General features: G+C 33.5%; 1 protein-coding gene across 4 annotated transcripts in view; it reads left to right on the top strand.

The window, feature by feature from the left end:
* LOC140436577 (uncharacterized) overlaps positions 1 to 23,391 on the top strand; it is a 68,664-nt gene extending 45,273 nt beyond the window's left edge. For all 4 annotated transcript variants that reach the window (XM_072525518.1, XM_072525520.1, XM_072525519.1 and 1 more), the window contains exons 10-12: positions 13,438 to 14,048; positions 16,231 to 16,474; positions 18,278 to 23,391. In XM_072525518.1, the coding sequence (XP_072381619.1) occupies positions 13,438 to 14,048; positions 16,231 to 16,474; positions 18,278 to 18,946 (1,524 nt within the window). In that variant the 3' untranslated portion in view covers positions 18,947 to 23,391. The remainder of the gene's footprint in view (positions 1 to 13,437; positions 14,049 to 16,230; positions 16,475 to 18,277) is intronic.
* Positions 23,392 to 25,422: the final 2,031 nt, after the last annotated feature.

Genomic DNA, 25,422 nt, shown 5'->3' with positions numbered 1-25,422 from the left:
ACTCCTATTATGTGTAATAATCAGTCTTTTTCACTTGTCCAATGGATTTTTAAGACCTGCTGAGAGACCTGACAAAAACTCCTGCCTGTAAGATTTCACCGTTTCGTCGACCCACATATGAGATTTTGTATGTCCTGCATTTACCCACGTTTCATCTAAATAATAAATTTTCCTGTTTTCATCCCGAAAAATTTCGCCTCCATAAATAATCTCTTCTAGTTCTAATAAAGCACTGTTTCTATCCCTACGTACGTATTTAAAATCTAATGATTTTAGAAACTTATGGAAAGTGCTGCCTTTAAAATTTCGCAAGCTTTCGTCGTCGTTAACAGCTACGAGAACTTTGTCTATAGTTGGTATCTCGTTTCGTAAAAAATTGATGTACAACTCGTCTTATAACAGTTTTATCAAAATCATCACTTTTTCCAGTATGCTTTTTATGGGCTTCTTCTTTTTCGGTGAAGAAAATCCTTCTGTACTTTTCTTTTCCCTAATAATTCTGTACACAGAAGCTTCACCTCCTCCGCTGGTAGAAGCAGCCTGTTTAACTATTTCCGATATTAAAGCTTCAGGACGCGATTCCATTGTCGATGTATAAATATTATATATAACGCTTTTTTCCGTACGACTAAATGCCCGTAATTTCGACCGCTTTTTAGGAATGAATTCCTCCGCAGAATCTGTAGAACTCGACATTGTTTGTAAAACTATAAACTAGACCGAAAAACTGTAAACAACGTAAAAAAATAATTAGCATACAGAGTGGTCACGTTCTTAAAAAATATAAAAGCAGGCTATGCAATAAGTTCGATTAAACCCGCCGATATGTGCAATCATTAACTGAACATGAATAGGATGCAGCGTGGGCGTGATTGGTCATAAGGTTTATGATTCAATAAACATCCGATTAGGTTAGGGGATTCCCAACACATTGTTTTTATAAGGGACTACGACTGTGTGCTTTTTACTTAATTTTTTCATCAATTAGAAGTATCTTTGTTTGTGTTATATTTTTGAGTTCTTATTTAGTATTTGACAATTTTTATTTCATTGTGAATAGTAGCGTGTTACATATTGCTGTTTATTTTTAAAATGGAAAAATTTCTTTTACGTAAAACCAACAAGATGAATCCAGGTAAATACAACATTTTATAATTTTGGATTTCCGCTTTACCAAAAAAATATGTTTAGAAAGGTGTGTATTAGCAAACGTTAAATCCGGTCCTGACAAATTTGGCAACGCCTTGTTGTTTTGGCGCGTTATCTCTTCTCGTTGGATAGACCTTGGTCTCAACATCGGGATTACCCTCTCCACTTGAGGGAGACAAATACTGATCAAAAAACAAATTAAACAGAACCTAGAAACCCCTAAAGCTAAACCAGTCACTGATGATGATAGAAAGCAAAATACTGATAGAATTGTTCTGCATTATTATCCTTTTAATAGTCTGTCACACTATATGATACAATTGGAAACACAGGTTAATTGAATTTTCATTTTAAACATCTTGCATTTTTACCACCATCGGAAAGTATGAATAAAAATCAATTAAAGTTGAAAAAATCAAGCAGTTTACAATTCTATATTATGAACGTTAGTGTATAAAAGGTTTTGTTACGGCTTTAATCGTTTTCCTTATCCTGTTCTCCACTTCTTCTTCGTCTTCTTATCCTCATATAAGTCCGTAGTCATTTGACGCTTTTGCATCGTTTCAGTTATTTTGCCATTCTACGCTATTTAAGGTCAACATCTCATTGTTATTTCCACTGGTTTCCATTTCTAGACTTTTTGCGGCAATCTGTTTGTATTCATTCATCTCTTGATACTGTACCCGGACCAAAGTAGCTATTTTTTTCTCTATCGTGCCCATTAATAAAATTCACTTTTCGTATTTTTGAAATAATTATACACTTTTAATATTATTTAGCGACCTTGCTCTTTCACTACGTTTGTCTCCGTCAATTTTTAATAAAATTTTTTGAAAATTGAAAATTGTTCAAATTGATTATTTATTTATTCAGTAAATTGATAATTTACTAAATATTGAAATTATTTCATGCTAAAGCGTGGCTTTCGAAGCAAGTTCAAATTTAGGCTTGTGCGATATGCCTTTACAGTTGGCGTTACTTATACTTTCGGACGCGTTTGATAAATCTATTAAATTAAATGAAGCTGTCTTCCGCATACGATTGATTTTTCTGCTAACTGTTTAAGATAAAATAAATGACGATGCATGACCTGGATTGCTTGCATATTTTATAATTTCTTGTGTGGTATTATCAAATTCCCTATCTGACTCACTCGATTTTTCTTTATTTGTATTGAAACTTATCTCAAAACAACTAAGACGCCGCATTTATATTTGCCACTGAGAGTTTTGAAATCCAATGCAATATATTATGCATTTTCTTCAGGATATTGTGATATTTCGATTTTGTTTGTCGTTATAGAATGAAAATACGTACAAATCATGTAAGAAGCAAGTATTTCAGAACAAATATTTTGTCTCATAGTGAGAATTTTGACTTTCTCTTATTAAAAATGATTCATCTTCTTTTTATGTACACATGACTGTTTGGTTTTCAATGTGCTTCCAGCAAGTTGTCTTTCGTGATCGTCGGGTCTTCCCACTGATCATCTTCCTTATCTTCCCACTGATCGTCTGTCATTCGGCTTATATGATCGTTCATTCTACTCTTTTGTTTCGTACCCAGTCCTTGATGTTCTCCATTTTGCGTCTCCATCGTATATTTGTACTTCTAGCTCTGTCCCATAGTATCTTACCATCAATTTTTTTAACGGTTCTCATCTCTGCAATTTCTAGCTATCTCTTTGCTCTCTCTGTGTCGAGTGTCGGGTGGTGTTTCTGCCGCGGATATCATTATTCGTCTTAAGACTGCTTAGTAAATTCTACCGTTCATTTCTTTCCTGATATTTTTATTTCTCTATATTGATTGTCTCATTCAGGCATCCCGCAGCTCTGTTTGCTCTATTCACTTGAGCTTACACTTCCATCACTTGTTCTATTATCTGCCCTACCATCTCCAATTTAAATCTTAGTAAATTTGCTGCTATAACCATCCATTTTGTCTTTTTTGGTGAAATTATTATGTTAAATTTTCTGTCGGTTCTATTACATTGATATGTTGTAAATCATATTCACTTTGAGAGATTATTTTAAGTTGTTTTTCTCCAATTTAGTATCCTTTTTTGTTTTTACTTTTTTTATTATTTCATCCATGACAAGTTGAATAATATGGGGCTCAGAGAATCTTTTATTGTTTAATATCAGGGGTCTCGCCTAACCGACAAGACGAATCCCCAAGCTAAGGGCTGAGGATCAATAGATCGCAGCGTGGAAACTGCTTTGCCAGGTACTTAAGTCTTCTACAGACAATTCTGAGTTCCAACATCGAAAAGATTATAATACCCATGTTCGTCCTTCTAAAGATCTGTTCTACTGGCAAGGATCGATCCCACCGTAAACCGATAATCTCAACGGAAATAAGGGCTCTTGCGACAATCGTAGTGAACTACGATTGCCTAGTAAAGTCACATCGTTTTGAGCCTTTCGACTCTCGGAACTCCAAGAGATATTGTTGCCACCTTTTACTAGAAAGGATACGGCCTTAGAGGCGTTCAGGCATAATCCCACGGATGGTAGCTTCGCACCATTACCCGCTCGAGAAAGTGCGTCAACCAAATGTCCGAACCTGCGGTTCCTCGTACTGAGCAGGATTACTATCGCAACAAGTCATCAATTAGGCCTGTCGGTTAGACCTGTCTCACGACGGTCTAAACCCAGCTCGTATTCCCTGTCTATGGTTGAACAATCCAACGCTTGGCGAATTCTGCTTCGCAATGATAGGAAGAGCCGACATCGAAGGATCAAACTCTTATCCCATTGCCAGCCTAAATTGGGTGGGTTAGTTTTTCTTTTACTTTTATTGTGTTCTGGCATATTTCCGATCGTTTTGATTTTCTAGAGGTATCTCTATTTTTAATTTTACCCCGTCAAATGACTTCTTCAGGTTCACGGAACATAAATATGCCGCTTTGTTATATTCTAGTGATTTCTTTTGCACTTGCCTCATTATAAATATTGCGTCGGTGCATGATCTTCCCGACCTAAAACCTTGTTGTTCTTCTGCTAATGTTATTACTTCATCCAGTTTATTTATTTCATTTCAGTTAATTTTAGTGTTGTATTTAATAGGTTGATTCCTCTGTAGTTTTCCGGTTTTGATTTGTTCCCCTTTTTGAAGAGAGGTATTGGGATACTTGATCTCCATTCTTGTTAGTTCAGTTCGTTCGGTATTCTGTCCTCTTCTGGTGATTTTCTGCGTTTTAATTTCCTTAATGCTTCCTTTACCCCTCCCTCCTCATTATTTAAAAGTGATTCCGGAATAATATATTCACAAATGATTCTGTAGACAATATTTTATATGTTGTATTATTTTTATTAAACCCAATGACTACATCAAAAACCAAACTATATTGATCAGATACACTGAATTAACAAAAGGCAAAAAAGTTTTAAAAATAATGTGTTAAACTAATGAAGCCACAAAATTCATTTGATTTGAATGCACTATAAAGTTTAAGGGATTTAGGGCTGCACACCCCCCTTTAAAATTTCTCTGTGCGCTTAGATTTTGTTGTTTCTTTTGTATGAAAAATGCTTTCAGAACAAGAAAGTCACGTGTCCATTTTTATTACAAAATGTCAAGTAGTTTAGGAGATAATGCAAAAAAACAATTTTTATTTTGTAACTTTTTTTGTGCACACTTTTGTACTAAGGTAAGTTGGATTCAATCAATTTATTTTTGTCCCCGGAATGCGTGATTTAATTTATGACATACCTTTTTGAAACACCCTGTATAAGCACTTCTTGCAGTTTTTATTATTTTTGTTTATAAAATAAAAAAACAATAGTTAATTTACTCAATTTGTACGAAATATAAAAGATAGAGGAGATCTAGAGAGCTGAATTTTTGAGGTATGGTTCTTGGAGAAAGTGTTGATTTGAAGTTATATGAAATGGTTTTTTAGCTGATGTATATGTTTATTTACAAACGAAAACTTGGCTATTATTTACAAGCCAATAGAAAATTTAACTATCGGTGAACGTCTCTTTTATTTCTGAGGGAGAACGAAATTCACTCAGTAGACGCCTGATAAATGCCCTTCGAAGCCTGATAAATATGGCATAAAAGTGTGGTGGATATGTTATTCAGTATATGGTTTTTCGCTCAAAGAAATTATTTACACAGGCACGATAGGGACCACTCGAGATGTCAATAAAGGAGAAAGAGTTGTCAAAGAACTTGTAGTCGGTTTCAAGGATCTAATCGAAACATAAGTATGGATAGATTTTTCACGACTTTGCCTTTAGCTAAATCTCTTTTTTCGTGGAACCTCACTATCATTGGTACTTTGAAAAAAGAAAACAAGCCATACATTCCTCAAGAAATGAAAGCTTTGAAAACAAGAGAACCTTGTCAACTCTTTTTGGGTTCAATGAACAGTTACGATATGTTCTTATGTGCCAAAGGAAAGCAAAGCTGTGATTTTGCTCAGCACGATTCACTAAGATGGCTGATGCAGTACATAAGAAACCAGGATTTATAATGAATACAAAACTGGTGTTGATACAATTAATCAAATTTGCGCGAAATACCTACGCAACGGCGAACGTGTAGGTAGTCCTTGCCATTTTCTACCATATCCGCAAAATCTTTTCTTGGTGCCTATAAATTTATTACGAAAATAATAAAATGATACCAAAGAGAAGGAACCAAAGATCCAGCTTTCTGAAGGGTTTGCTATGTCATTGAAGAGCGAGCTTCAAATCAGCAGATCATGTGACACCATTCGACAAAACTAGCGATTGAAACTTATTTCATCGTTGTACATTTATCACAAGAGAACTATTTGCAAACGAAGAAAGTCCAGAAAGTGCTGAATACCAAAAGCCAGAATGGGCGGAGAATACCACAAAAATAACAAAATGTATAAAATGTAGTCATTAATTTGATTTTTATTGATTTCTTAAAAAAATATTATATGTTTAATAAATAAATAAATCATTGAAATTAACATTTTACTCCATTTTTGCATTAAAATATTCAAATTTTATATGAAATCCATGATTTTCGTAGACGGGTACCTGTTGGGCCTATATGTGTTTTATTTTCAAAACTTTTTTTTGGTTCAAATAAATAAAAAAATCTGTAACCTCAACCTCATACATATATTATAGAGAGTTAGCCAAATCCTTTGGATTTGGGAGGTTATTGGTGAGTTTTTTTATAAAAAAAATAAATTTTTTAAAATGTACGTCGCTGGATATCTGGGTACCCAATACAAGTGTTAATAATATTAAATTCTCAGAAATATTAGTTAAACTATTCTCTAATAGCGAGCTCCCTCCACCTTGTTGATTAGGTCCACATCCGTGTTCAACGTAATTCCATTCATATTGCAAAAATACTATACTTATCGAAGTCGTAAGTATTTTATTTAATCTACAATTACGTGTATACTGTGACAGATGTCGGGTAAATATATGAAAATATTAAGATTTTTTAAAATAAATGCAATTGGACGATGTAATCTCTTAACAAACCACTTGTATTGAAAATAAATTCTTGAAATCGACACAATCCACTTAAGTTTTATCTTCCTAATTTTTGTTCAAATAATTTAATTATTTAAATATGTTTTTGGTATTTTATAGCTCACGTTTTTTTTTTCTACGTGATTACATAAAAGATAACTTATTTCCTATAATATGATCAACACTCCTTGTGTAGGTCAAGAAATGCAAACGGAATGCTATTGTGTGAAAATGATTCCTCTACTAAAAACGTCAATTATGCAGAAAATACGCGTATGTCCGCGAACAACGACTGATTCATGGAAATATTAGCCATGATAAAAAATCTCATTCATTGATAACACGCGCTGACAAGAAGTTTGTCGGTTTATTTTCGCACTGCTAGTTATTACAAATTTTTGAAAAATCGACTGGTCGTTAACTGGCACCTATTATCAGCTGATAATAAAAATTATGATAAGAGTGTCGTTATCGCATCTATTTACTTACTGTTTAATTTTTTGTTGTGTTTAAACAATGTCGCGAGGGATTCTACGCAAATAATTAACACATAATGAACTATCCGCATTGGGATTACTACTATGACGAGTTTTTCAACTATCACACGGCGTTTGTAAGTAAATATTATGTATTTATGTAAAATATGTTTATTTAGATAACAATGTTACTTAAAAATACACTTAATTTACTTAAATTAATATTATTTAGTTATTATATTGTGCTATTTATTTTATCCCATGATTTAATATTACACAGTATGAAGTAGTAGTTGAAACAGGACTACAATGCAGCTTTTAAGATATTCGCAAAGCAGTGTTTATTTCTGAATTTTGTATTAGGAAAGATGTTCTATCTTTCCTAAGAAAGTTTTAATATCATCTTTTTGCTGTGCATTCTGTTGTCCTTCCTTCTGTTGCTGTATCTTTTTATGATTCTAATTTTTATGATTGATTTCTATTTTATTCCGCATATAATTATGTGAACATAGAACCAACTTCCAAACAAAATAAGTTTAATTTTCACTGAATCTGTCATTTTGATCTATCTCACTTATCTTTATTTTGGTCAGAAGAATGAGTTCCCCTAATTATTGGTATTAATTGTATTTAATTGGTAATTGTAATGATTCATTGTATTTAATAGTGTGTAATTATATATTGTTTTCCTGGTTTATAGACCATGATGTTTTATGTGGATGGTACTTTTGAGATTAAGGCTATGGGTAAAGTGAACACAGAATTTTCTTATTGCATTTATAGATGTTTTAGTCATTCTTAATTGTATCTCAAAAAATGCGCAATAACCAACTCTTACAATCCACCAAATTTCATTTGCAAATCTCAAAAAGTTTCAGGGCAATCAATAACTCGTTAGTTTATAAGAAAAATTTCCAACACTCTATATCTCGAAAAAGGAAGAATAACTCCTTGAAGTGTTAGTTGAACATATTTACTAAAACTGTTAAAAATTATTCAAAAGGACTAAAAACCGACACGTTGAACCTCTGTAACTCAGAAACTAATTATACAAGGGAAAATCCAGGACAAGAGAAGTGTAGGAAGAAGAAGAATCTCATGGTTGCGTAACTTAAGGGAATGGTACGGATGCACATCAATTGAACTATTCAGAGCAGCAGCATCTAAGATCAGAGTAGCCATGATGATTGCCAACCTCCGTCGCGGAGATGGCACGTAAACAAGAAGAACTCAGAAACTGAGCATAACCAAAGCTACCTCTCTGAAAGTGTCGGGGTCCTTTTGTTATTGTTACTTGGTAAAAAAATTCTTCTAATAATTTAATTTTATCTGACTCATTCATATTGACAATTCAGACATATATTATACATTTTAAAGTAGATGATATTATCAATATTTTGGAATTGAATTCCTGGGAAGACTTTTAGTGGAAGCTAGTTCATTCGATTATATGAAATCAACTTTCGTGGAAATTGAAGCTTCAAAATAAACTTATCTTAAAGTAAAATTGTGGCTTATATTCAATAAAATTTGTTGGCAACACTTTTGGATTAACTGGATAAAAGGTGTTCCTGCCTTTAGTAATTCGACACGAATATTTCCGGGACTTAGGGATCGGCCATTCTTCATTCTGGATAGTGCGCGTCCATCTTACTCTTGATCTCTCACTTCTTTGTCCAGGTCTCCATAGCTAGACAGTGTAATTTCCAGGTATTTTATTTCCATTACTTGTTCAATACTGATGCCATCAATTTCTATTTTACATCTGGTTGGTTCTTTGCTGACTACTATTGTTTTAGTTTTCTGAGATGACGTTGTCATATTAAATTCTTTTGCTCTTATGTTAAATCTGTGGTCCAGTCTTTGCAGAATATCTTCATCTTGGGCTATCAATATTACGTCGCCTGCGTAACAGAGTATTTTGATTTCTTTGTTTCCCATTCTGTATCCTCTTCCTTTGTTAACGCTTTTGATGATTTCATTCATGATCAAATTGAAAAGCATGGGGCTCAATGAATGCCCTTGTCTTATTCCGCTGCCTATTTCTATAGGTTCTGTAAGTTGTCCATCTATTCTGACTTCCATTTTGTTGTTTTGGTAGATGTTTTCGATAGTTTTTATAATATTTAGGGGAACAGATGGATTACATTTTTGAGTCTTACTCTGTCAAACGCTTTCTTTAGTAGGTTTAACGAAAATATATGCGGACAAATATATTTCCGCACGCCAGCCGCAGTCTCCAGATTATAAGCAACAGCCATGGAAGGTTAAATGAAAAAGTTTTTTGTGCATTTTTAGTTATTAATAATTTTCAAGAAATCGACTTTTGAAGCTATTTTTGCAATAATTAAGTAACAAATTAACAAAAATAACTTTATAAACTCTCATTTTAAAGGATTTTCTGTTTTCATTAAAATTGTCACTTTTCCATTTATTCTCGTTTAAACCTGGGGACTTTCATCTTATCTCGTCAACTACACAACGTACTGGTTAGGAGGAGCGCAACACTTACAGAAAATTCGACATTTCCCACACCTCACTGTAAAGAACAATTTGGTTAACTCAATTTAGGTGTACTATCCCCAATTCTATTATCTTGGTGTAACGTGCTTTTCAATAAGAAGGATAAAGGAATAAAATGTTATGTTACAATAACTACATAAAGGTTTTCTTTCTCGAGAACAGACAGTAAAGGAAGGTGTCGTTCTATCTATCTACATTTTTTTAAACATGTGTTCACTACCGAAATGTTGACACAGTTAAGAAGATAAACCAATTACGTATAGAATAATTAGCTGCTGCTATTCAGAAATAAATATTAAGTTTAAATTGTTTAAATTTTAAACTGTTAACCGTTTGAAATAGATGAAAGTTTATATAATATCAATAACAATAAATTATCTAGTCGACATTTCATCGTGATTTGCCCGTGTGAAGCTTATTGTTCATAAATCGTGTACTTGAATATTGCAATTTTATTTATAGTTATATTTATAGCTGTCGACTAATGCAGTTTTTTTAAGACAACAAATATTCTAGTTTGTTACTAAACAAAGACAAGTTTTAAGAGTTTTATTGTTTTGCGTGTAATTTATGAAATATGCGGTTTTCAAACGCGAAAAGAATCTCTGTATCCTGGAGTGAAGAAGTATAATTAATTAATGATATCACTGCGCATGTCATTTGTATTGTTTTTTAGTTTGTGAGTAGATTAGATATGTTAAGGTAATTAAATGTAAGAAGCAAGAGTCGGGATGTTTAATCAAATTAGAGAATCTGTCAAAGTAAATATTTTTGATCTACCAAAAGCTTTGGTATTTGGTAATTAGGATTTGTGTTAAAAATTGGTTGATTTATGTTTCACTCAATGCACAAATAATCTCTTGATTTTCATCAAAAAATATTCGATCTTTAGTATTCCCATAGCGTTATTGTTCTATATCCGTTTACAACATCGTCCTACGCTTTTCGATTTCTAATAACCACCCCATAAGTCATTCCATTATTTCTTATCAAGATCTCTTTCTCCCATCTCTATCAATTCTTTCTTTGCAGCTCATTCTTGAGAGTTTTCAAACCAATCTTAAAAAATAACTGCTTCCATACTATTTTAAATTAGAGCATTTGCTTTTCCATTTTTGCAATGCTATTTTAAGATACAGTGGAATTATTAGAACATCCCCCCCCCCCCAATTTTATTGATGAGCTATAAAACATATTTGTGTGCTTAATTCTATTTTACTGTGATTTAGAACCTTATAAAGTTTACATTAGTAATTACATGAAAATACTTAACTTTTTGCCTTAAGCCTAATACTTTTTAGTGTCATCCTTTGCAGCAAAAGTGTTCCACTCCTGTGCCATACTGCTAAGCGTATGGCAGTATTAAGCGCTCGAACAATTGACGCTTTGTGGTTATAATTTCATTAGAATTTTTTTTTTCTTCATGAGCTTCAAAAGTTTTTCTATTGGAGTCAGATCTGGCGAATTGCCAGGTCAGTCCAGGACGTTTATCTAGTTGTCAGCAAGGAATTTTGTAACAGTTTTTGCCTTGTGACAAGGCCTTAAGTTATGCATAAACTTGAAACTCTTATTCGGAAACCACTCCTTGATCTGGGCAAGCATTTTTGTTTGCAGTACTCTCAAGTACTGGTCCTGCCGCATTGTTCCTTCGACAATGTAGAGCCTACCAGTTCCTGACTGCTTATGATAGACCACACCATGATGCTCAGAGGGTGCTTTACCGTCATTACAGTACAAATCCGCTTTGCATTTTTCGCAGGTCTTCTCCCCACAAATTCAGCTCTATCCATGAGGATCTGCACGGTAGATTCGTCCCAAAAACAAACCTGAAATATTATTAGTATTTTAAAATCGTGGACAGATCAACTATAAACTACATAAAAGAAAAACAGTGCTATGTAATGATATTTACCTGATTCCAATCATCAATGGTCCAATCTTTATGATCTTTAGCCTATTGAAGCCTTTTTTTCTTCATGACTGGTGTGAGTAGCGGCTTTTATGCAGGGCGACAGGTTGAAAATCCCAGATCTTTTATTCGCCGACGAGCTGTCATTGGTGAAATACGGCTGTCATTGGAAACAGCCAATGACAGCTGTCATTGGAAATATTTGATTCCAGAGTCCTGAATCATTTTCGTTAAAATCCTTCGAGGTTGTTTTCTGTTTGCCATGATAATATCTAGAATTTTTCTTTCATCTCGTGGTGTTGTAATTTTTTTACACAGTTACCCTTGAAATTTTAGAAATTGAGCTTAATAATAATGTTTTTATTTCTGTTATTTTTCCTTGGTTAGATGTTTTTGGCTTTTCTCATGATGTTCTGGTACCACTGGTGTAACGAACATGCAATGTTTGCTAAATTAACAAGAAATAGTATATGACTGTCAGAATATCACTAGAGAGCAATGGAAACTATTTATTATAACTCTAAACATCAAGAATACAAAATAATATGCCCACGAGTTGCTAGCTAGGCTGGACAGCACTGACAAACAATTTCGTAGGAGCCACGTATTGCCACGCCCGCTATACCCCTTTTGTAAAAAAAAATTGAATTTTTTTAGGTGGCTTTAATAATTTGATCATTAACTGTATATCTTAGATAGAATGGGCGACAGACATTAGCCATGCTTTAATTCTTTCGTTATTTCTATTTCTGATGTTAGTTGATTACCATTTTTAATGTTGACGAACTTGATATATGATCTGCCTGCTCGAAAATCTGCTTCTTCTGCTTCGTGTTCTTTTCATTCTTTCAATGTGCATGCGCCGATAACTTCGTTTTTTACTATTCTTGTTGATGCGAAAATATCCTCTCACTTGGACATGTGGACATTAATATCTTAATTTTCTTGAGATTCTTCTTTTTTTTTTATCCAACAACGTTTTAAAGTATATTTTCCATTCTTTTGAATTTATTGAGGTATTATCTCTTTACTCCTGTTGAATTCCCTTTTAAATTTTTTACTTCCATACAGGTAGGTATTTATTCTTAAACAGGTTCTTTCCCAAGCTTCGTCCTACTTTTTTCCTATTTTGTAGACGGCTTGTAATGATTCATATTTTTTGTTTCACACAATAGCTCTGCATCGCTATGCATTTAGAACCCTTCATTGTATATTTTCATTATTTTCTATTCTTTTTCTGCCATTGGTTTTTTGTAAATATGTTTATAAATGTAGCAATTTCACCATCTCGATTTTTATATATTCGTCCATAAACAATTAACTTTTAATAGATGCGTTTGGTATTACTGTAGATGTTTTTTGTGTTTTTAATCACGTCGTCACTTTCTACTATTCTTTTGACTTAACCTAAATATTTTGATAGGTAATTGAATCAAATTATCTTCATTGATGGTTTTAATGTAATATGGCATGTGTAGAATAAAATCTGTTTTGCTAGTAAGTTTTAAGATTTGTTGGCCATTATGTGTTTCATTTGATTTGCCTTTTCGTTTAACTTCATGTGCCTATTCATAACTTTTTTAAAAAGAGTGAGCCGTAAGCTATCCTTCTGACGTATGACAGCCGTTATATTTCTTTAATCACCTTATCTCACTTGTTAAAGCAGCAAGTACTAAATGGTGATAGTTCCAGAGATTCTAATTATCTTTAATTCCTCTACAAAATATCTAAAAATATAATAGTGAAGACGCTTAAGAAGAACAAATTCCATTTATATAAAGGTTTTAGGTCTATACATTATATACTTTAAATTTAGATTAGTATCAACAAGTAACTATTTATAAAGTCTTTAAGTGATAATACACTTATATGTGATTGTATTTATTTAATTGTACCTTTTAATTTTTAGCCAATTACTACACAAGCGCACTCCGTGCCAAGGATATCAGTATCAGTTCCTTCTAGTGAGACGACAGCTACACAAACAATCCATCACCATCCCTCTCCCCTACCGCACACCCATCCCCACAACTTTCACCAAAACGCTCCACACTTTACTCACATAACTCATTCGATACCACCGCATTCTGTTGGTGCGCACCAAATATCTTCCATACCTTTACCTACCCATCCTCCCGTACCCGCACACTCTCCTGCATCCAGTCATCAAAATGCACCTGTTCATCAGCCAATCAATCCCCCGCTGCACCAGCCTCAGCAGACGGTACACACGACAATTTCAACCCATTCGCAAACGCAGAGTCATCCTCCTATTCCTCCTTATACTTCAGGGCCACATCAGACTATTAGCCATCATGTACAGAATCATCAGGTTCCTAACCATACAGTGCAGCATCACCCGCACCCACCGCCGAATAGCTTGCATCAGAACCATGTGCAGGTTTCCCATTATAGTCATGTTATGAGCCAGCGACTAAGTTGTCCTCAGCCAATTCAACAACCATCTCCACAGCAGCAGCAGATGCAAAGGCAGCAGCTAATGCAGAAGAAGGCCAATCTGTAAGTATCACTTTTTATTTATATTACATTTGTGAGATTTCTTGAGTATTCAATGACTGTTCAAAGTGATTCCATTGTTGCTATTGTTCCATTCCTACGGCAAATATTTCAAGTATCCAGTTTGGCATGCAGAGAAGGAAAAGTATCATTTTTTATTTATATTACATTTGTGAGATTTATTGAGTATTCAATTACTGTTCAAAGTGATTCCATTGTTGCTATTGTTCCATTCCTACGGCAAATATTTCAAGTATCCAGTTTGGCATGCAGAGAAGGAAAAATGATTTTCTCTCCCATATCCGAGATGTCACTAATGACAACGTGCAGAAGATATAGTTTTGCCTCCACGTTTTGTCTCTTATCTCATTCTTTCTTAATCGAGTAATATGTGAGATTTTTTGCTGCCTATAGAGAAAGTTTACTGTGGTCAGTCTACACCAATATTTTATTGATGCTTATGTTTTATATTTTTTAATACTTGATTTAATCTAAAATACATGGGAGAAGAAGGAATAAACTGGCTATGGAAAATATATAAAGAGGCGTGGGAAAAACAAACAATCCCTAAAGACTGGCAGAACAATATCATTGTGCCAATATACAAAAAAGGAGAACATGTAAACTGCGACAACTATAGGGCAATATGTCTGTCATCGGTGTGCTTTAAAATATATACGAAAATAATAGAGAAGAGACTGAGACAAGAAGTAGAAATGGTATTGGGAGAAGAACAAATGGCATTTAGACCGGGAAGACAGACAAATGACAACATATATATCATTAGAAACCTAATAGAAAGAAGCATAGATACGGGGGAAAAACTAGTATTAGCATTCATAGACCTAAGAGCAGCATTTGACACGATAGAAAGACATATTATAGGGAAATGCTTGAGGAAAATTAACGTACCTAATGCATTGATAAAAATTATAGAAAGTACTTACAAAGAGGTAAAAGGAAGGGTACAAATAACAGGGGAAAGATCGGAAGCATTTAATTGGAAGAGAGGTATTAAACAAGGAGATAGTCTCAGCCTTTGCTATTCATAATAGTAATGAACGAATTGATAAGAAACACTAGAGTCAGAATTAATCAACTACAGACAATAATAGGTTACCGCAGATTACAACCGGTAACAATAGTGTCCTTCATGCATGCAGACGACATAGTACTAATAGCAGATTCCGAGAATAAAATGCAGAAACTAATGGATATATGGGTAGAACAAATAGAAGAACTTAAAATGGAGATAAACGAGGAAAAAAGTAAGATAATGATAATCAGCGGCAAAGGAGATAAGGAAGATAATCAAATAAAGATAAAATGTAAAAACTCAGAATTGGAAATAGTAACAACTTACGAATACCTGGGAAGTATAATAACTAATGATGAAAAAATAGACTGGGAAATAACAAATAGAGCAAAGAAATCAAACAAGTTATATTATGCGTTAGCCCCAATAATGGGAAAAAGAGAACTTGCACGAGAAACAAGAATAAAAATATATAACACAATAGTGATACCGACTGTGCTCTATGCAAGTGAAAACTGGACAATTCTGGAAAAACATAAGAGCAGGATAAACGCAATGGAGATGAGACATCTAAGAAGGATAGTAGGAAAGACAAAATGGGATAGATTAAGCAACGAGACTATTAGGAGAATGGCCAACCAGGAACCGATAATGAACAAAATAGCAAAGAGACAAATGAACTGGTATGGGCATCTGATGAGGATGCAATCCAATAGAATAACAAGAAAAATTTATGAAGCAAAAAACATCGGAAAAAGAAAAAGAGGCAGACCAAGAAAAAAATGGATACAGCAAGTAGTAGAGGCGGGAAAACTTAAACAAAAATCACTCAAGGAATTGAAAATAATGGCAGGAAACAGAAAAGAATGGAAGAGGTGGGTAAATGGAAATTAAAATAGCTAGCCCAAATCCGACACCCTGTTAGGGTAAAAGGAAGGGGAGAAAGAAAGAAGGAAAGATTTAATCTTAAACACTAGTTCAGATGGGAAGACACTGATTTTATGTCTAGAAATATCTGTTAAATATGCCAAATAGTATAATTCTATACAAGTTGCCCTATATAGAATTATACTAGGCATCTAGGCAACCTGTATAATTCTATACAGGACGCCTTTATTTAATTTTAATCTTGTGCAATTTTTCTTTTAGCATAGAGACGCAGTTGACAATGGACCAAAACGGAGCGACTAAACCGGACATCCACACTCCGTTTAGAGATAAGAAGGATGCGTGTATTCGACTCATAAGATATCACTGTTTGGAACAACCCGTTCTGTCAGTGAAAGATTTAGATAAGGCTGATGAGATCTTCGAACTGACCGCCCAACACTTCATCGGGAAATTCGCCAAAATGGAAGACAAATATAAATATTTGCTGATGAAGGAAAGCATGGTATGTATAATATTTTGATATAGAAAAATTACCTTGTTCGTGAAGATAATTGAAAGTTATGATAACTTATTAAATTATGTTAGTGTATTGCTAAAAATACCGAAGCGTCCGCTGCGCCAGAATGTTAACGTAATTGTGCTTTCTCATTTTAAAAAATCACCGTTGTTTTGTGTCAAAATACAAGTAAAAATAGTTGTCATACATTTAATAGATTCTCTAGTCTTAGTTAATGGATTGTTGTAGCACAAAAGATGTTACCTACATTTGGCGCAACTCACTAACATAACCTTTTTTTAATAATGCGGTGTGAAAATCTTCCAACATGCCAGACCGAACCATATCCCCTGATGGTTCAAATAATGACTCAGCGTTTGTTGGATTCAGATCGAGTAGTGTGAGCGTACGCACTCCTCCCCGTGGGGAGGCGTGTCTACACAAAACTCCCGTTGATCCGCCTACCAAGTGTCAACACACGCCCCCTCCCCTCCCTGTGACCCACTCGTTACAAGTTATCTGTGAAATGTGAACGTGACTTAAGCTGTGTCGCTGTGCCATGCACCTTCATCTAGAATAGAAATACCTTATTACCTCAGAGATAACTGATTCAGCATCCGTTTCCTTTTATTTTGCGATTTAATAGTTCTTTTCTCTTGATGAACAGAGTGACTAGTCGAACCGTCTCTTAAAAGTCCTGCTTAATTTCACCTACCTTAAAATTATTTCCAAATTGGCCAATCTCTTGTTTCTTTTTCTTAATACTGAATGTGTAAGCTGTAAAAGAACCATATCTCATGTTAGAAACTGTGTGAAGTAATAGTTGATTAAAATATATGTAAGAATATAGAGTATAGAGCAATATTTCTTTTCAATTCGAGCCTAACTATTCCTCTACATGTACTTCATGGTTCCCCAAGAGCATGTGAGACTTCACCAAACAGGGCAGCTACGGGCCCCAAGCTAACTGTAGCTCTAAGGCAAAGGCGATTAGAATTTGCTCGCGACCATCTGGATTGGGACGACTATCAATGCCTGTTGGAGGACGTTGACGAGGTTTAAGGGCGGATTGTTTCATCAGAGACATTTTGGAGGAACACGTGGTTCCATATGCGGGATTTATTGGCGATGCCTTTATTTTAATTCACGATAATGCTCGATGCCATACCGCACGAGTCACCACCATCTATCTGACTGGGATGGGTATATCTACAATAAATTGGTCTGCCTTGAGCCCAGACTTAAATCCAATAGACCATTTTTCCACGAGAACTAGAGAAAAGCACAAAATCAAAAGCAAATGTTAGTAAAGAGGAACCGAAAACTATCAAAGCTCTAAACGAAGATAATAATATTACCAGGTGACAAGGGCAACGCAACAGTAATTATGGACAAAAGTCAATATTAGGAAAAAAGCCAAGAATTTGTCACCGATGGACCTTATACAAAACTAAAAAAATGGAAACAGAATTTTTAGAAGATGCTATTTTACTAAATGATCAGAAGAACTTAAAGCCATTAGTGGCTACCCATTTCGTGAAACTGTCAACACAGTTGTAGTAGTTGTAAAACAGAAAACAGTGTGTAGAAACCTCCCAAAGTATTAATGTTGGTCCCTCCTCACAAAATTCTTCCAAAATTGGATGAACAATGAAATGATTATAAATAAAAGTCACCTTCTCAATAATATTAAAATTATAATTTTTATAACTTATGTGAATCGTGTTTTGTTTTGAAACATTTATAACTTTCTTTTTCACTAACAAGTTTAATTGACGACATTGTAATAATAAATAATATTTTTACTAGCGGCAAGTCCAAACGTCAGAGCTGATGATGCTGGATCGTATGTTCCTAACGGACGAACAACAGTCTCTCCTGAAACTACGTGAAGAGTATGAGAACGAAGTTTTACACCAAGTCTCAGAACAAGAACTCCCATATCCACCGCAACCTCCCCCGCCTCAACCTCCTCCTACAAACCAATCTCATTCCCAATCTATTCCTGCTACATCAACTCCTACACAGAACGTCAATCCTTCGCCTGGTGAACCTACCGCAGAGGACTACGACGAATGGGCGTGCATCCAGCGCGAATTGGGCTGCTTGCCTCAACAGAACGAAGCTAAATCATCTCAGCAACACCAATCGAAGCGTTCAGCGAGTAGTGATTCCAGATTAGAGACGTTAAAACGGTTTCGAGTGGAAAAACACCATAAAAGACCGACAGATGTAAATATTCCTAGCGCAAGTGGTGTACAAAGTGTAGTAAGTAGTATGCAAAGTACGATTTATGCTCAATCGAAGGTACCGGGCGGCTCTTGTGCGTACGAGAACTCACAGAACAGCAGTTTTTCCTCTCACGAGGATAACGAAACGGAAAATAATAGCATCGACGAGCAAGTGCAATCCGCTATCGATTCTATATTGAACTTACAGCAGAATCCTTCGTTAGATTTGGATAGTATTTTGTCATGACGTCATATTTAGGTACGGTTGGATGGAATTTTGTGTCCTGGTACGTTTGACGTTTGTTTTTTAGATCATACGAAAAGTGATTGTACTGTACGTTAAGCTATTTAGATTTTTGTGATATTTTGGAAAGCAATATTGATGTGCAATAACTTAAATGGAATAAGATTAAGATTTTCTGACAATTTGGGTAACTTCATTTTAATAACAACAATTAACAAACAAAGACGATATCAATAAAAAGTAATGTTACCTTTCCTGAGAATGTTGCAGGTTGACAATTCTTGAGCACTTGGGTAATTTTTTATTAATCCAGGTGGGGCGTTTTTAGATTTAAATTCAACTGCATTTAAAAATATTATATGTTTTGTTTTTGATGTATGAATCGGGCTGCTTGTAAAGTGATAAAATTGGTCTATTCAAATTAACAAATTTGTTCTGAAATATTGTTATATACTTGTTTTTGTTTTGATACTGTATTTGGACATTACTTACAGGGAACATTGTTGATTTGATCAATTTTCTAAACTAGTTTGTCAACTATTTTTGTCTATATTTAACATATCGTCTTATATATTTGTTAATATATATTTACTTTAATAACTTTCCTTTGGAACACTGATATTTAGTGTACATTTATCTTTAAATTGTATAAATTTGACTCACCTCGGTTCTTTTTTCTCTGAATGCTAATTTTTATAGACGTCTGCTAATAATTTGATTAAAAAATTTGCCTTTTAAATAATAACGTTGTCTAATTCCCTTGAATAATAAATTTTTTAGCATTTTAACTGTCATAGGTACATTCTTCAAATAAAAAAATCATGTAAGGGAACAGATGGGACTATTTGAACAAAAAAGACAGGTGTCTTTTTATGTTCAACAACGCTAACGCTATCCGATTATCGTCTGAAATGGTTAATAATGCTATAAGAGGTCTTAGGGAAAGAGGTCTTCTCTTCGAGATATCAAAAAATATATCGCGGCTAAGCAGATGGTCAAAAAGTTGCACTGTTCCTTAAAAAACTATATCAAAGCTGCATTTGCTACTGGATCTTTGGAACAAACGAAAGGAAAACATGGTTAGGGATCTTTCAAGTTAGTGCCTGTCTTGTCATCATACTTTGGACATACTGGAGGAGCAACTAAACCGAAAAAAACTACTGCCGCTTCCTTGAATTTCAGCCAATGGCTAAAAGGCAAATTCTGTAAAGGCCAAAAAGCCGCATTAAAGACAGATAAAAACCAACCAAGACGAGCAAAGTTGAAAGAAAATCAGCTCCTATAATTGGGCCATCTTATGCTGTAGTTCTGACTTCCATAAAGGCCAAAGTAAAAACTCCAACCAAAACGAATAAATCAAATAAAGGTAGACCGCTCCTAAGAATAAGACGTAATTGAATTAGTATCTTCTAAATAAAAAAAGGCAAAGTATTTTTTTTAATTCAAATTTTTCAATCAAAATAGAATCAGTGATACATATTCGAATAAGAATTAAATCAGTAAAATTTCGTAGACACGATTATAGTTAATACTTTTGTAAAAGAACGCAAAATGTTCTCAAACGATTATGAAAAATATTCCAGCAACAAACAGTTGTAAACTTGTAATGAATAATTGTACAATATACTAATGTAACAATTTTACACAAGTAAACCTACTCGTGTATCAGCAACAATACGAGCCCTAACAACTAAATGTTCTGACAAACCAAAGAAAGATCGTGAAGATGAACGTTTTCAATAAATTTTCGTCGCCATCTTCGGCAGACAGGAACACGATGATGGTACATGGTGGGTAGTTTTCGAATTTATCCTCATCCTGACCGTGAATGTGGATGACTGCGCCTATTTCGCGAATGTCGCTTAATTCTTGCAGTTGGTGGTGTTTCCTTTCCCTTTAATTTATACCTCCGCAATTAGATGGGGTTGCCGTTAAGACGTAGAAATAATTTCCATTTAATATTTAATAGTTTATAAAGTTAGGCAACTTTATAAACTATAGTTATAGTAAAACGGCAACTGCTTTTGAGGCGGCTTTTTTTATCTTTGTCAATTTCTTTATAGATTTTTCCTCTTCGCCAGTGGTTGCACGTTTGGCAGCTTTTAATAAACCGTTTGATGCTTGCGTTGTAGTAGGCAAATATTTAAAACTTCTTTATTTTCGTCCTTTCGATTTTCCAATTTATTTGTACTTCCGTAGATAATATTTATGAAAATAACAAAGCTGTTAAATTGACTACAGAAACTTTTTTTATTAAAAAAAAAACCTTTATAAAAGGTATATATATATATATATATATATATATATATATATATATATATATATATATTCTAAAACTGCCCTTTCGGGTTACATCACAGAACGTTTTCGGACTAATAAGTCCATCATCAGTGCAGTTACCAGGTATACATGAGTGAAGCCACTAAATATGTGGGTAAAAACCCTTTAAATGTTGTTAATTTACAAAGTTAACAACATTTACACACTTAATTTATTAAGTTAATAACATTAAAAGGGATTTTAACCACAGATTTCGTGGCTTCACTTATATGTATACCTGGTAACTGCACTGATGATAGACTTATTAGTCCGAAAACGTTATGTGATGTAACCCGAAAGGGTATTTTTAGAATATATATTTTTATAAAGATTTTTTAAATAACAGTTTTTATGAATTTCATTTTCCGTGTGGATTTTTTAAATTTAGTCAGCTTTGGCATCCTATACACATATGTTTCTTTAATTTGATCTTTTAATAACGGTAGTGAATAATTAATGATTAATCCTAATTATATCTCAAAAATAATGGCCAGTTCTCATTTACTTTATAGTCATAAAGAATAATTAAATTTGGAAAATATTTGTAGTAGAGGTTTACATCTTAAAAATCAGAATAATCCCATATAATAATAGATCTATTCCATTTAAGATATTTCACAGATAATAGCCATTAACTAGAACGTGAACTTTTATATAAAGAAAAAGCTTTAAGCTGAAAGTTTTAACTATGGTAAAATTTCTTATTAGCTGTAAGTTTTTAACGACGTTCTTTTTGTTTCGAATGGTCAATTTTAGGTGTATATGTCACAAGCAAACGTACCAGGACTCTTAGGGTCAATGTGAAATGCGCATCTAAAATCCGATCTAATTGTTTTTTAATACAGCATTATATGCTTGGGATTTATCTAAAGGTATAGTAAATATGTTTAAAATATTGGATACATGACGTTAACAATGTTACTATTATAACTTTTGGAAACCTATGCAATATTTATTTTAGACAGATCTGGATTGTATGTATCACAAACGGGGTGTTGATGTCCGAATGTTTGTTTATACGAAATAGTACGAGTGACAACACAAATAGAGATATACATATTTTATCTTTGAAAAGATTGTGTTTTGACAGATGACAAAAGATATTGATGTTTTTCTTCTTCGATATTTTCTTGTTGGCGATTTTCTATCTGTTGACATCAGCTGGATTTCTTTAAAGTTTCCCATTTTTGCTGGAGATATTATCAAGACTAGAATGCATTTTTTGAAGCGTTGAGAAATTTTCTTTTATCCATTATGTAAAATTTTTACAATTTTCTCCCGATGTACAGTCGCTACCAAATTATTGTAGGATTTATTAGCTGTATGAGATTATGAAATCGTTTCTATTTGATGGGATTATTAACAAAAGCAGGTAGAAGATATAATCGTAAATTCATAGTCCTTTGTTTTGGTCTATTTGTTTATGGTAAATCCCTCCCGAAACTAAACGACACCGCTCAAATACAAATGACTTTGAAATAATTTTAAAATAAAGTTTTCTGCAATACTTTGTTGACAAGTACATTTTATTTCATAATTTTTGATATATTGCAGTTTTTGAGTATTGCAGAGAATATTTGAGTCCAGTAATCAATTTCCTTTTTCAGTGCCTGTAAAGACTGTCAATAAACGAACTCCTTTTCATTTGTTTAATGTCAAATAAAACTTCTACATAATATTTTAGAATATTGTTACATACAATAGACCTGGATGGGGAAAAAAGGAGGCCCAGAAGTTTGGCGCTATTTTAGATAAAAAAAAAATTAACCCAACGGGATGTTTTGTCTTTGAATTTAAGTTAAACGCAGAAACTCTGGTCCACAGAGTAAAGACGTCCACAATTCTGCCGGCTCTCGGGTGTTTTGAAGGACATAAGCGAGCGTTGGTAAGTAAGTCAACATAATTATCTACACTGGAGATACTGAGACGATTTATTTAAAACCAACTCAGAAAGAAAGTTAAAAAGTTAATCATACCAACTGAAACGGAAGTAGATAAAAAAAATTGAACTAAAGAAAAAGAGCGCCACCTTATGTATTTTCTGAGGGACAAGGAAACCTCGAAGATCCTAGATTTAAAGGATTCGTTAAAAAGTAAAATACATTAAAAAATTTCAAATAGGTTTGGTCGTTTTATAAATCGCTATATAGCTAAAGACACAGAAACAATCACACTTACCTTAAATGGTCTTTTATTATAATTATTTATTGTCCAAGAGAATGGAAAATTGTTAGAAAAATAAAAAAAGTACAAAGTGGTTACCTACTGGCTATTTTTATTGCTGGATCAAAAACTCAGTATGGTAACAAATTTGACAGATCTTAAATTACGTATAACAGAAGCAGAAATGTCAATACAAAGAGATTATACTTTTAAAACATGTATCTTTATAAGAATTTTATTATGATTTCTCTTTATAACCTGGTATATATTGGATTTCAAAATGTTTTCAATAATAAATGTTATTCACAACAAAAAAAAAAGAAGATAAAAATAGAGTGTCATGGTCATATCATGATATTGTATGTAGAATTTACCTCTTAATACAATCTATATACATCGATTATTTAATTACTAGACATACAAGCAAATAAATAAGAAAAAATATACCCCTGATACACTGCTAGATCTTTTTAACACTTCGTTGGTCACCGATTTTACATTAAGAACGATTATTAACGACGAATAAATGGACGAACTGCTTAGGTTCCAGACTAAAGCTGCCATAGGAAATCATGGAACGGAGGGACACTGTTTAAATGCTGTCACCTTGTAAGGGACAGCCGGATATGTTTCATCGTCTTAATAACAAGAGATACAGCAGAAATTAAGAAAACCATAATATAGCTCCCTCAAAAATAAACACACAAAAACTTTCTAACTCCGCTCATTTTACTTCTGGCGAGCGAACGATATTGTTTGCCGCTAGAGGACCAAAATCTCGAGCTCGAAATGGCTTTCTAATACCCAAACGGAAAATTACCTAAAAAAAAAAACGTTTCTTTAGAACGTGACCTTCCCCCTTTCACGAGGAATCGTTTGGTCTGTTATTGATTTGAAACATTGTTGTGCTCGACCTTGGATATTTTCTTTCGGCTTTTTTGATTGTTTAATTCAGATATTATTTTCAAATTCATGCGAGATTGAGAGAAAAGAGTAAAAAAAGAAGTAGAGTACCTATCTCTTTAGAGGAATCTGGTAGCACAAATAAACATTTAGATTATGATTATTCTTATCGAAGATTTTAAGACGCAACTCTCAAAGTGGCAAATAAAAACCTTATGAAGTTTATATGATATACAGAGTGGACAAAAAATGCTACAATACTGTTAATAAACATTTTTATGAAACAATATAACATTATAAAAACACCTGATGATGATAACATAGAAAACGCTCGTCAATTTGATTTGTTTTTCGTTCTGCACTAAATACGTTTTCGGACCTATGATCCAGTTTACTAAGTATTTTCATAACAAATGGCCCACATAAAAAACACTTCTTTTTTCTTCTACCAAAATTGCAGCTGTTACATGTTGATCATTGTTTAAATGACATGTTTCATTCATATTTTTTTAACTTTATCTTTTTGGTAGATCTTATCAACTAACTGTTATTGCAAAAAAATAATTGAATAAACATCAACTTTAAACAATACGCATATCAAAGTAAAATAGCATGAACAAAGGACGTTGAGAACAATTGAGAACTGACAAGAATAGCTCCTTGACATGCTTCACCTATGATCGATTCGATAATTTTGAACAGCAGTATGTTTAGGACTCAGTATTAAGGACTCAAATACCTACAAAGAACAGAAAAACACAAACACATAATACAAGTAGCTAAATAAGGACAAGAAAGATAATATATGATTAAAATAAGAATTACAATATCCAGAACACATCAATCAATCAGTGGTAATATCAGCTGAAAAAAAAAACCATAATAGATGCAGTGTTTCAAGAGAAATATACTGGGGATGAAGAATCTTCAGATTCTTCATCCAGAGTATCTTCATATCAGTATATTTTCATCGGGAAATAAGGATCATCATTGAAATAAGGAGCTCTTCCAATATGCAGCTATTTATAATATGAATGCGTTATCAAACTTGCCCTAGCAATTATATGTAGTTACGAGTAAGAATTTTTCTATTT

This window comes from Diabrotica undecimpunctata, chromosome 3 (genome assembly GCF_040954645.1).
Source record: "Diabrotica undecimpunctata isolate CICGRU chromosome 3, icDiaUnde3, whole genome shotgun sequence".
NCBI classification, from domain to species: Eukaryota; Metazoa; Arthropoda; class Insecta; order Coleoptera; family Chrysomelidae; genus Diabrotica; species Diabrotica undecimpunctata.
The sequence above is the reverse complement of the archived record's forward strand: the minus strand, read 5'-3'. Positions and strand labels throughout refer to the sequence as shown.